Below are 13795 nucleotides of genomic sequence, written 5' to 3'. Positions count from 1 at the left end.
ATCACCACTATGATTACTCAGTTCCTTGTCGGTTTATGAGCGAATGGGGTCCTTTTACTGAGTCTCAGTTAACCCAAACAGGGAGTTGGGTTTTCAATTTTTTGGTCAGTTTTACTTAGCTGGGTTTTGCTCCTCATCAAAGAAACAGAAAGGGTTTTTTCTTTTTCTTCTTTATTATTATTTTTTTTTTTGGGGGGGGTTGTGGGGGGGGAGGGGTGGTTTTCTCTGATGAGAAAATGGGGGAAAATTTTGCAGCCTTGCATAATGCTGTGAACTCCGTTCAGGCATTAGGAAGGGGCTTCGACGTCAACTTCGATACTAGGTTGCTCTACTGCAAAGGAGTAGCAGGGTCTCGTATTGTGGAGGTTGATGATGAGCATCAAAGGGATCTTTTGCTGTATGATGATATAGTAGTACCCAATGTTTCCAGGGACATCAAGAGCACCAAAGAGTCTATTGGCCGTCAAGGTTCTGGGGTTTGCAGCTTCCAGGAGGTATGACAAAGGGTTTTTCTTTAATTTGATTCTTATTCATGTCTGATGCGATAATCGCATAATTAATTAATTGTGTTGTTCTTTTTGTGCTTTGAGAAGTCGATGTATTTGTGCATGTATTAAGTACCACGGAACTGATGCTTATGGTTTTGGCGTTTGTGAATTAAGTTGAAATTAGGAGATACCAACTTAGTGAAAATGTTGGATGAGGTGGATGATTGTCAGATTAATGAGATCATTGTTGACATAGAGAAAGATATCCAGTATAGATGAGGATGGGCAGTTGATTAGTGGAAACTTTTTATTTATTTATTTTTTTCCCCCTTCAAGTTGAATATCTTTGTTGTTGATACAAAGTTATGAAAATTTAATGTTCTCTGTGATGCATTCTTATATGGGCTTAATCTACTACAGGTTTTTGAAAAATTTCTTAACTTCTAGGTGAATAGCGTACGTACTACCACATTATGTCTTATGTTTGATTTATACCTCCATGCTTTGTTTGATCAATAAAATGTCATTTACAGTTTGCTCATGCTCTATGTGTTATAAGATTCCTTAGATGATTAAGAATTTTATGTCAAAGCAATGCTCAAGTTCCCATAGGCCTCTGATGCGGTCTTGATCTAAAATCTATTTAAACAAAGCCAGGAACTTAGCAGTAGTACAGGGTCTAGCACAGGTTACTTTTAATATGATTTGCAGGCAAGTGGGCTGTAAATCCCTTCTCCCTTGAACCACACCTAGGATGAAGTTGCCATCTGGCCTAAACTTTTTTTCCATCAACGTTTAATGATAAATCAGGGTGTAACTTCGTTACTCTTGTTAACATTCATCCAATGGCATGTTTACTTATTCAATAATGGGTTTGACAATTTTTAACTTTTAGTTGTACAGACTCATCTCTAACTGGGAGAGACTAGGGGTCAAATATAAACTCATTGAGCTACATGCCATCAATGAATACTAATAATCTAGTAATGTAAACGGGTTAAAAAACGAATGTAAAAACTTTAGTTATGAATCTAATGGATCTCAATAGTTACAAGTAAATCAAAGGATTAGCAGAGATGTTTCTTGCTAATATATGGCGATGATATTCAAGAACATTGGTTTATCCACTGCATATATTGTCAGGCTGTGCTGCTTTGAAATTTATGTGGGTGTAAAAGAGAGAGAGATTTCATGGCTTTAAGGCAGGAATGGAATTGATTTTATTCTTCAAAGCTTTGTATTTAAGTATTTAATATTTATATTAAGGGGATGGAGGGAGGGAGGGAGCAGGAATGGAAATGATTTTATTCTTCAAAGCTTTGTATTTAAGTAATTAATATTTATATTAAGGGAAGGGAGGGAGAGAGGGAGGGCGAGAGAGCTCTTAACAAAATTTCATGGCTTAACAAAATTCCATGGCTTCAAGGCAGGAATGGAATTGATTTTATTCTTCAAAGCTTTGTATTTAAGTAATTAATATTTATATTATTCATTGCTTATATGTTTGCATCCAATTTATTCAATTTTTGTACTTTTCTTGTTAAATGTTGCAGATGGTGGACTATTTTAATCAAAAGGCTGGTCTATCTGGGCCCTTTCCTCTTGGTAGTTTTAATTGTGCATTTAGCTTCACTGGTTCAAAACTTGTTGATGCAGCAGCAACAAAGACCCTTTCTATGGATGGGTTCTATAATCCACTTGCCAAAGTTCATCTAAATACGGGATTAGTGTTGCAAGAAAATGTTAAAAGGGCAGTGCCAACTTATTGGGACCCCACATCCTTGGCGAGGTACGTCTTTCTGTAATATTTGAGGGAAAATAACGCTAAGATGGTCAAAACTTTGTCTGATTGTGAGTACCTGTTTGACAGCTTTATTGAAAATTTTGGGACACATGTCATAACATCTGTAACTATTGGTGGGAAAGATGTGATTTATGTGAAACAACACCAGTCATCCCCTTTATCAACCATGGAGATTAAAAACTATGTCCAGGATATCGGAAATCAGAGGTTCTCTGACGTAGAGAGCCACACGAGTTCAGGTCTGAAGAAAGTCAAGGATAAGGTTGTTTTGCTATTTCTTTTTACTTTGTCATATTTGATTTGCCTTAACTTTTGCATCAGCAACATTTTGGTATTATTTAGTTGATTAATAAATTATTGTTTATCTTTTCTAATTGTCAGGGTGTTGATCCTGGCCTGTTCTACAACCAAGGGGTATATCCACAACCGAATACTGCATCATATCTTGCAGGGAAAGAAGTACGTGAAGTAATTTTTCTATATACAGGCACATATTTGGAATCAGTTTCCACTTGATGTAGATAATTCTTGGTGACTCATGTTATAACACCAAAATGTTTTTCTTTTGCCTTTACGAGATAAGTTAAAAAAAAAAAAAAAAAAAAAAAAATATTGCTTCTGTTTGTTTCCTGCCTTATTCCTGTCTGTGAAACACGGATAGAAGTTACATCATAGAAGTTTTTAGGAGGTGCTTAGTGTCTTTTTTTATCAAAAAGATGCTTTATGATGGACTGATGTCCCATAAGTCTGAGACATTAAGTGTTTTTGAGATTAATATGTATATGGGTGGAAAACGTTTTGTTTCACTTTCAGGAATCATGTTTTGAAGTTTCTAATCATTGATTAGTAGTTTCCAAAAATTGTTACAATGAATCACTAGAAGCCTTCAACTAAAGATTTTCTGTAAATTTTATTGTTGCAGGATGTAACAGTTATTTTCCGGAGGAGGGGAGGAGATGATCTGGAACAAAATCACATCCAATGGGCTAGAACCATCAAATCATCTCCAGACATCATTGAGATGACATTTTTCCCTATAACAGCTCTTCTTGATGGGGTAACTGGAAAGGAGCATCTGACTCGAGCTATTAGTCTTTATCTAGAATGTAAGACAATTAACCTTGATAGATGGGTAAAAATGTTGTCCTCTAATGTTCTATAGCATTGAAACAACAAGTCTTCCTGGTGATGGTGGCAATGATTTGTTTATTTGTCTTTTGGTGGAAAACTTTATACAGATAAGCCTCCAATTGAAGAACTGAGGTATTTCCTAGAGTTTCAGATTCCTCGTATATGGGCTCCTGTACAGGATGGGATTCCTGGTCGCCAAAGAAAGGAACCTGTTTGCCCATCTTTGCAGTTCAGCATAATGGGGCAGAAACTTTATGTCAGCCAGGAGCAGGTATGAAACTTTTGTTGCAATTTATTATTTAGACCCCCAAACAATCCTCCATACCATGGAAAGACTTGTAAAAGATTAATGTTTTGTTATATTGGTGGATAGGATAAATAAAACTCCATGCTTCCAACCGATCCTCTTTACATAAAATCTGAACTCAATGTCGTATCCCCATATCTCTTATGCCTGCATTGCTTAGGATATAGTGCAAAATTACGATGTTTCACTGTATTTGATGTAGCATCTAAAGATGGCTCACATTCTGGCTGTATTCTACTTGAATCTTTCTAGTTATGTAGAAGGCATGATTTGCAACTCAACAATAAAATGGAAAAAATGATGGTTTTGTTACATTGCAATTTTACTTCTACAGTTACTGTAAATGCTTTTCTAATACAGAAACCTTTTATTGGAAAGGCTTGTATTGGCTGGTTTTTCAGTTCATTGGGATACCTATCATTCTGATTTTGAGTCATGTTTCATTGGACACAATAACTGTTAGCTGTATAAATTACATAAAAGCATGAGAGAAAATGTTGGGGATACCCTTTGACAAAAATTTCTCAACATTATTGCAGATATCAGTTGGACGTAAACCAGTAACAGGGTTGCGGCTTTGTCTAGAAGGAAGTAAGCAGAATCGTCTGTGTATTCATCTTCAGCACTTACAATCTCTTCCAAAGATCCTTCAACCGTACTGGGATACCCATGTGGCAATTGGTGCTCCCAAGTGGCAAGGGCCAGAGGAGCAAGATAGCCGATGGTTTGAGCCAGTGAAATGGAAAAATTTCTCGCATGTGAGCACTGCACCTATTGAAAATCCTGAAACCTTTATAGGTGACATCTCTGGTGTCCACATAGTGACTGGAGCTCAGCTTGGAGTATGGGATTTTGGATCAAGAAATGTCTTGTACATGAAGCTATTGTATTCTAAGCTGCCAGGCTGCACAATAAGAAGATCCTTGTGGGATCATTGCCCGAATGAAAAGTCAAAGAAAACGGCTTCTTCAAGAGGCAATTCCAATGCTGGTGACTCTACTTCGGATTCAAGAGAGAACATTGCAGGCAACAAATTGGTGAAGTTTGTCGATATGTCTGAGATGAGCAAGGGCCCCCAGGACCATCCGGGTCATTGGTTGGTTACCGGTGGAAAGCTAGGAGTGGAGAAAGGAAAAATTGTTTTGAGAGTGAAATACTCTTTGTTAAATTACTAAGAGTTTGTTGATGTATACATATATGTTGATGTGCAGTTCTGGTTTTTGTTAGGTAGAGGCAGTGTCCTTATCTGTTGCATATAAAATTTGTGTTCCATCATGCTTGTGAATTTTGTTAGTATGATGGACTGCGTTCAACGAGAATGTGTGTTTTGGGTGGTTGGACATATCAAGGCTTTTGCAGTTTTCATGGCAAAGGTAGTTACAATTACGGTAAAAAGTTTAAGGTAAGGAAAACATTAATTTCTCTAATATAATTTGATAAAGGGATTTAGATGGTGCTTTTTTGAATATATGTTTTAATGTCGACAGGATAACAACCTTTTGCTTATGTTTTTATCTCTGAATAATATGGTAGAAAAGTTTAAATCCGAAGTCTCAAACTGGACCAAAATATAATGTTTGAACTTCAAAGTATGATCATTGAAAAACATTATCAAATTTATCATCATCAAGAACATTATGTGTGCTGGTAAGTCATTAGATTTCAAAAGTAATAACATACAATATATATATATATATATATATATATAGAGAGAGAGAGAGAGAGAGTTCACTTTAATTACGAAACCATAACGAGAGCACAACTTATCATTAACTAGGCTGGCAATACACCATACACAAGGTAGAAAACAATCGTCCTAGTGACATTAATCAGGCAGGCTCGAATATTTCAGAGCCACTTATTAATATTTAGAACTTGAGATTTTATGTATGTATATGTATATAAATACTTCAGCTGGTTAATTAAAGTAGCTTATATATCTCTCACAATTCACAAGCAAAGCGGGCGTAATTTTGTCACCTTTGCGTTAAAGCAGAGCATATAAATATCTAAACTCCATCACCTTCTAAAATATTTCAGCGGAGGTGTTTTGTACAACATATTTTTCTAAAATTGACCACCTTCAAAAGTCTGTCCAAAGTGCCAATTAGGAGGCACCACATTGTTGCTAGTGAGAGTTTGACCATCACTGTCTATGACTCTAAACGAGAGGCTTTGACCATTAAGATACGAATTGCTTTGCCAATTCTGACCCCAGTTTCTAGTCATTGCCATCCAACCAGTTCTCGATCCTTTAATAAACGCTGCCTGAATGTCCCCTGAGCCTCCAACATTAGTTAACAGGACTAAATTGAAGTAAGAATGTCCATTAATGGTGAACCTTATACCTCCTTTCTTCACACATGGAACCCTGTAATGTATATTTCTAAGCAACCACCAAATAATAATAAAAAAACCAAAACCATTTTCATAAATCAAAATGTAAAAACTACCTCCTATAGAGAACAGGCACAATCCCAGCACGATACTCTGCAATCTGCAAGAAAGCAGGCTCTGCTAAATCGAAATGTTGAAGAGGAGGGTTACACCATCCGCCATTGTTGTTTGGCAAAGCATTATTAGGAGGGCAAAAGTTGGTCGCCGTGACCGTAATGACACCGGAACGACACCATTTCGGATCTTGATTGCACCGCAACTCGAAACAGGCACCACAGCTCTTGCCATTGTTGAACAGAGCAGTGCTGAGAGCTGCTGTACTTGTTCCATAACCTTGGCTGTACAAATTTCCATATCCACAAGCTCCACCTACAAGAAAAAACAAAAAACCACCCAGATTACAGAGCCAAAACCATGGTTGATGGGGGAACAAAAAAAAAAAAGAAAGAGGTACTCTGAAGCTTACCCATTGTTCCAGCTGCATCACTGCCTCCATAGAAGGTGGCATGAGCAGTCCTCCAGCCGCTATAATTATCTTCCTGACTGTGACTGTGTTGAAGAAGTAAGCTGAAGAGAAAAGAGAGAAACTGAACGACCTGCATTGCTCTGGTGGCCATTGTTAGTGTCTGTCTGTGAAAAACACAGGCAGATAGTAAATGAAAGAATGCAGTAATGGAGGATGAGAACAAGAGAGAAAGAAGGTGAAGGTATTTATAGTAAGTGAATAACAAAGAGTGTAATAAGAGATAAAAATTGAAAGAAAAAGGTTTGCGGTTGTCACGTTTGGGCCGACCCTGAACTGCCAAAAGTAAATAGATTTGAATTCAATTCAATTTGGTTTTCTTCACCAATCACGTTTGTCATTTGCACATGCTCTTGCAATATTGGACCCCGAATTGCTTTTTTAGCACTTAAATTTTTTGCTGACTGATATTATTATATATTTTAAATTGACTTTGACATTATTATTTTTAATTTGTTAAGCCCACAATGACATACAATTACAAGATAATATTGATTATTAAGAAGAGTTTTATTTAATTACGCTCTTTTTTTGTTTGTTTAGAGAGAAAGAGTAGGAAAATATTCACGGGTGAGAAAAGGGCAGGAAACTATAACACGTATATGAAGCAGATGAAAGCACGGGAATATTTACGTGTACATGTAGAGGAGAGTCATTGGGTGGCCGTTGACATGCTGGCCGGCCAATAACGAGTTCTGGTTGGGATACTATGACGTGTCCATGCTGACCTGTATTTCTTTTTTTTTTTTTCAAATATTTATTAAAAAAAAAAACCATTTTGTGGGTCCTATTACTCAGTAGATATATTTGTTTAATCTTGTATTTTCGTCTACTTGTTTTCCATTACATTTAGCAAAGTATTTGAAGAGATTGAGTGTTCAGTATTTGCATAGATTGTGTCCGAGCCCGGAGAAGCATTATAGTTATGTTATTCCGTATCACTTTTAATCATAATATAATTCTATGCACCTTAAAAATACAACATACAGATTTGACAAAATAATTATTATTGATTGTTGCATAAAAATTTCATAAAATATTTATTATTGAGTATTGGATTAGGAATGGTTTGTAATATGGTATAGTATAATTATATTTATTATATAAAATTTTTTTTCTTGAAGTAGCTATTGGTTTCAAGGAAAATAAGTAAACTCTTCATAAGGCCATAGCCAAATACAGTGTTAATTTTATAAGGATGAATGATAATATTGTTGCTATTGTATATATATATATATTCTGTAATTAAAAGAAGATGTTAGATTCTATTAACGCTCTGGCATAAAGAAATGTACAGGTTAAGAAATAAAAGCTCATAATAAAAGAACAGCTTCTTCCTACCTACCGGACGATTATTCATAATAATGATCCACAGGCGATGAAATATTTTGTCAGCATAAGTGTGAATTTCATGATAATATTTCAATGTAGTGTTGTATTTTTTAAAACTTTCAATAATAACTACTTTTTTAAAACTATATATTGACTAGTTATTTGTTTTTTGAAGGTGGTAAGTGCAGTAAAAGACCCTCAACAACATAAACCAGCCTCAATTGGTTCATTTTGTTAGTTAAGATGGAAGCATTGCTAATAATTCTTCTTTTTTTTATCTTTCTAATTTTCTTTTTTTAAATTATTGTTTTTAAAATATTGGGCTGGTTTTTAGAATAAAAGGATCAACAAGAACAATTTATGGGGAAGCAAGTTGGTGCATCTGTTTTAGCAGAAATGGTGGGGAAGTAGGATACAATAGATGCTAGCTAGCAATATCTACCATTTTTAATCACTTGTTTATGTCTAATATTAATAGTTATTTTATTTTATTTATTGCTTGTATTTTATTTAAAGGACTTGTGATTTTCATAAAAATTAACAAATGATTTATGGTTAGAACTTGTAATTTAGTTCCTTTACTTGGCAGGTGTGAATAACAATTTTTTCTTAAAACTTTCACCGCCTATCAACTTATGCCATATCAGTTGTGATGAATTTTTTATTTTTATTTTTATTTTTTTTAAAGGACCGAAATTGGTTAGACCTTGAGAGTCTTGTCATTTGTCTTCCTCGTTTCATGAATCAAAAGCAACAAGTACCCTTACTGTTCCTTCATCTTTCTCTTATGTATATATATATATATATATTTTGAGGAATTTTACTCATAAATATATATATATATATATATATATCTATGAAAAATATAATTTAGTTATAGATAAAATTACAGAATTACAATTCCATTTTGTCTAAATGTTTCAAAAGTATATCTACTTCAAACAGGAATATTTTACTGGATGATTGACTAATTGCATGTAATGTAATCGGTGGCGACGGTCAAACATTGCCAACGTGGGTACTAAATGATTAAGATGGACCCAGATCCATACCTCTAGTTCACTACCATAATATTTTGGGTTGCTGCTATTTTGGGCCAAGCGACATCCTTATATCTGGGCTTTGAGCTCCAGGCCCCTGGGCCATAGGCTTTCTTTTGTTTTTTAATTTTTATTTTTTTAATACTTCTTTAGCTTTCAATTTCGACCATGTTTGTAAATCAAATTTATTTCTTTCTTAACAGTAATGCTGAAAATATTAAAATATTTATTAAATTTATTTATAAATAACACATGTTAAAATATTATTTATTTATATATTTATATAATTTAAATATGAAAAAAATATTAAAAAAACTTTTAAATAAATAAATAAAAAATTAATTAAATATTATTGTATTACCTGATACATCATAATAAATGAATTTGATACATATTTTAATAAATCTAGTATTATTATTTTTTTATATTTGATAAAACAATTTTAAAGTGTTAAAAATGCAAAACTTTTTTTTTTTTTTATGTTAAAGGTAGGAAAAATGAGTTTCTTTTGAAAAAAAAAACAAACTTGCATAAACTCAAAACAAAGACCATCATTATCAAAACAGTTAGTTGTCACCATTCTCATTATCAATCCCTAAAATATCAATTATTCTCATTGAACCGCTAAAACTCCCATTGCATAAACAAAAGGGAAAAAACTATTCACTAGTAGGGACATTGTCCCACCAAAAAATGTAAGCAAATATTTAAGAAATTAAAAAAAAAAAAAAAAGGAGAGGGGGGGGTGGGAAATTACAGAATTAAGTGGACCCAGAAAAATCTCGGGCTTGCAGCTGTTGTGTTATCGTCCTTCTGAGAGAGGGAAACTCACGGGGGAGTTAGTGGACAATAAACTGTGGGGCCCGCAGCCATGTGGGCTTCCGTCTTAATCCACCGAAATCACTGTTTGGCGAAGTCGACGGACTACGACAGCTACTGAATTCCATTCCATCATTGCCACGCGTCCGACTGTGACCTCCGGTTTTCTACAGTGCGTCGGTGATGATGGTGAAGAGCTTCATCTTCCAAAATTCACTTGTAAATAAAAAAGAAAAAAAAATGTTTGCCTGTCCAACGTTCACATTGGATTCAATCCCATCCGACCTCCTTGCCCACCTAACATTATTTCTAATGGAAATCTACTCTTACGGTAAATGAGCAAGAAAACGTGGAAATTACATCAACAACAAAATAGATAAATAAATAAATAAAGTATCTTCCAAATTGTTGGATTTTAGTTCTTGATTTTTATTTTTTCTAGCATTTGTTTTTTCAAATATCTATTAGTATGCTATTTGGATTGGGGTCAATGTAAACTATTTATTACAGCAGTAAATCTCAAAAAGATATTGTAGTAAATATATATATATATATATATTCAAGTCCCATCAAGGCTGCAAGGGTCATAGACAAACCTACGTGGGGTCGGGGCATGCGTCCACCACAAATTTTTTGGCCTTTTTATTTTTTGTTCTTATATTTACTTACATATTTACAAATTTAGCCATCAATGAATGATTGTCTTCCCCACCGACCCATTAATGAATGATTTTTATATTTACTTACATGTTTACAAATTTAGCCATCAGTGAATTACTGTTTCGCCCCGCCCAACATTTGTTTGAGCCGCTTCCCTTTCTCCTTAGGGGTAACATTTGAATTTTACTTTTTTTTTTTTTTTTTAATTTCTTAATATCTTTCCCCACTTATCCTTTTTATTTTTTTTTATTTTTTTCTTATTTCTTACTTTTCTACAATCAAAATTATTTTGTTTCAATGCAGTATTTATCTATAAATTCATTCATTACTATTGATTACTAATTTTCATAAAATGCTTAATTATAATTATAAATAGTTAATAACAAAATTAGCTAAATGAAAGCAAAAAATTATGTTGTTATAATATTTATCTATTTTAGGGATATATTCAATCTATAATTTAATAAATTTAAAACTAGCTATAGATTTTAAAGAATTTTATGGATTATAATGGAATTCCATATATTTCATAAATAATTTATAAGAATTCAACAAAGTTTTTAGAATTAAAATCGAATTTTATATTGACAAATTTTTTTACAATTTTATTATTAAAATATTTTCAAATCTATTAAAATTTATTATTTTTTAAAATATTTTAAAATAAATGACTTTTTGAATATCATTAGATTTCAAACAAATTTTATAAAATTCTAATTGAATACATTTGAATTTTAATAGACTTTTATAAAATTCATTAAAATCTAAATTGAATATCATTGGATTTGTTAGACTCTTTTAAAATCTAAATCGAATACCTATAAACTTTTAAATACTGTTAAAATCTTTTAAATTCTATATTGAATACATCGCTTTAATTTTGTTTTAAGTAAGAGAAATGTGAGTTGTCAAATTTTTTATTGTTTTTTTTTCTTTCTATTTTTTCTTTTTTGGTTGATTTTTTTTTCAAGGAGTAAGATGTATATTCATATTTTTCTATATATAAGTTTGTAGTCACTTTATTATGATTACTAAATCACATTTATCTAAAACATTGAAATCATTTTTTTTCTAAAAAAAAAAAATTGGAAAAAATTAAATATATATTTTTTATTTTCTTTAGTTTAAAGAATATTCTTATTATTAGAACAATATAAAGAATGTTGCATTTTTATATGTTGTTTTGAATCTCCAAAAAGAAAAAAAAAAAAGGAAAAACAACTATATGCTATTCGACATGAACAGTCCATCCAACCTTTACCTCTTTAATTTTTTCTCTTATTCACAATAAAAAAGTAAATAAATTTCATATAATTAAATAAAAATAAAAAAGTAAAAACAAAAAAAATTAATACCCTTTATATCAAATAACAATTAATTTTTTTTGATTTATAATCTCTCAAAAAAATTGAGTAAAATTAGGGAGATGATTTCGGTAAGGTTAATTAATCAAGTCATCAAATGTCCCATCTGGGAGTGCGTTAAACAGTAGGTTGACAAAAGAAAATAATTGAAATGAGAAGGCAAGCATTAGCAATGCTATTCTTTATTTTAGAGAATATAATCTTTATCAAACTCCAATAACATTCTTTATTATTATATTTTGTTTTCTAATAAATAATTACTATTATCATTATAACATTATCTTTCATCAAAGTATTTTTTTATACATATAAAAAATACATATATGAAATGAAATAAATTTATAAATAATGGATTGAAAATTGTAAGTGTAAGTAATAAATATATTAAAAGCTAATATAGCAAGCGACTTGGGAACTTCCATTTTATTTTTTAACTTTGTAAATTTGAAAAAACCAGTTGGAATTATCCAAAATAAATGTGATTTTTTAAAATAAAGAAATTGAGACTTTTAAAAAGTCCAAAATACTTTAAGATAGAAGCGGTGGACCACACACGAGTCCCAATGGCAGCCTCCCAATTAATTGCTATTCGGTGGGTCAAGCATGGCTTTCCAATGCCTGGCACACAGCCCTATACGTTACCCAACACATTTCTATAAAGATCAATTATTTGTCATTAATATTTTCAGAAAAAAGAAGAAGAAGCACTTAACGTTAAAATATCCTGATAAAAAAAAAAATTTTAAATAAATTTTCTACTGCAGAAAAATAAAACATTAATAGAATTTTCCTTTCGATTCATTCTTACTTTTTTTTTTAGTCATCTTACTTTTTCTTCTTGGCCGTATTAAAATAAGGTGATCCATAAAATGCAAGTTTCACAGGCCGTAAGAAGAAATAATTATTGTAATTAAAAAAAAAGGCGTATTTTATTATCAGTTAAGACCAATCTTCTATTGATAAGCTGGGTTCAGTAGCTTTACATTTTAGATTCTATATTTCATCATATCTGAATGAAATCCTTTTTTTTTTTTAAGTGTGGATTACATTGTAATTTTCGATAAAAAAAATAAAGACGAATCACAAATATATACTTAAACAAATGATTATGCCATGTATTTATTTTTTTTTACATTTATTGCAAAGTGTACATTTCTTATTATTATTTTTTTAAATCAATGATGAAATTTATTATATTTTATATTAAAATTTTAAAAATAAATATTTTAACAGTAATTATTTACTTTATCATTTAATATTTCAGTTTGATGAATAATCATTTGGAAATAATTTCTTCAACGAAGGTTTAAGCAGGGGCTTACGTGTACGGAATTGTAAAGACGTGGCAAGGAAAGAGCAACTTTGTCTCACAAGTGGCAGCACACTTTCCTTCCTGCTCGCATATAATGCGCGTGGCAATGGCACACGTGGAACTATTACCTCCTTATAGCTCACTGTTGCAGGTGACTTCTACACAAATGAGAAGATATTATACATAAGTGGTCCTAGCTGTACATCCAGTAGTATTGGCAATCACTAATTTTTTTATTTTATTTTATACATGATTATCATATTATTACATTTGAAACATAGGACATCACAAAATGCTTATTAGATTCTTACCCTATAAAATTTCTTATCATATTACTGTTAACTCATTGCATATCCCGATGACCAAAATTTTGTAATTTGTTAATTTTATAAATATTTTTGTTCTAAAATTTTAATTTAAGGTGGTATTATTATTAAAAACATTTAGAAATCAAATTCTTTAACCATTTTTTTTTAAATTTTAAAATAAGAACTATAATAATGTCTTTTATCCTTCTTTTTTTCTTGATAAATGCAATAACGAATGGCTTTTGAAGTTAACTTTATTATGATTTATATTTTATATGTTATGAAGATAGTAGATATAGCCAAAAAGCTT

The 13795-nt window shown here is 31.8% G+C and overlaps 2 protein-coding genes across 3 annotated transcripts; one reads left to right on the top strand and one right to left on the bottom strand.

The window, feature by feature from the left end:
- The first annotated feature begins 211 nt into the window (after positions 1 to 211).
- On the top strand, positions 212 to 5072 carry LOC107431071 (MACPF domain-containing protein CAD1). Of its 2 annotated transcripts, none has more exons than XM_025078806.3 (7): positions 212 to 494; positions 2042 to 2277; positions 2359 to 2554; positions 2674 to 2760; positions 3215 to 3398; positions 3531 to 3694; positions 4270 to 5072. In XM_025078806.3, exons 1-7 carry the CDS (start codon positions 237 to 239, stop codon positions 4903 to 4905), a joined length of 1761 nt encoding a protein of 586 aa, XP_024934574.3. In that variant the 5' UTR covers positions 212 to 236; the 3' UTR covers positions 4906 to 5072. The 2 variants fall into 2 exon arrangements, with proteins under 2 accessions (XP_024934574.3, XP_048319709.2); XM_048463752.2 differs by having other exon boundaries at positions 214 to 494; positions 2674 to 2751.
- Positions 5073 to 5454: 382 nt separating this feature from the next.
- Positions 5455 to 6825, bottom strand: LOC107431073 (expansin-A1). The gene is made up of 3 exons (XM_016041948.4): positions 6594 to 6825; positions 6184 to 6496; positions 5455 to 6101 (listed from the first exon to the last, which is right to left on the bottom strand). The coding sequence occupies exons 1-3, from the start codon at positions 6742 to 6744 to the stop codon at positions 5798 to 5800; spliced, it is 768 nt and encodes a 255-aa protein (XP_015897434.1). The 5' UTR covers positions 6745 to 6825; the 3' UTR covers positions 5455 to 5797.
- Between the last annotated feature and the right edge of the window lie 6970 nt (positions 6826 to 13795).

Source organism: Ziziphus jujuba, chromosome 6 (assembly GCF_031755915.1).
Source record: "Ziziphus jujuba cultivar Dongzao chromosome 6, ASM3175591v1".
In the NCBI taxonomy this organism is placed as follows: domain Eukaryota; kingdom Viridiplantae; phylum Streptophyta; class Magnoliopsida; order Rosales; family Rhamnaceae; genus Ziziphus; species Ziziphus jujuba.
The sequence above is the reverse complement of the archived record's forward strand: the minus strand, read 5'-3'. Positions and strand labels throughout refer to the sequence as shown.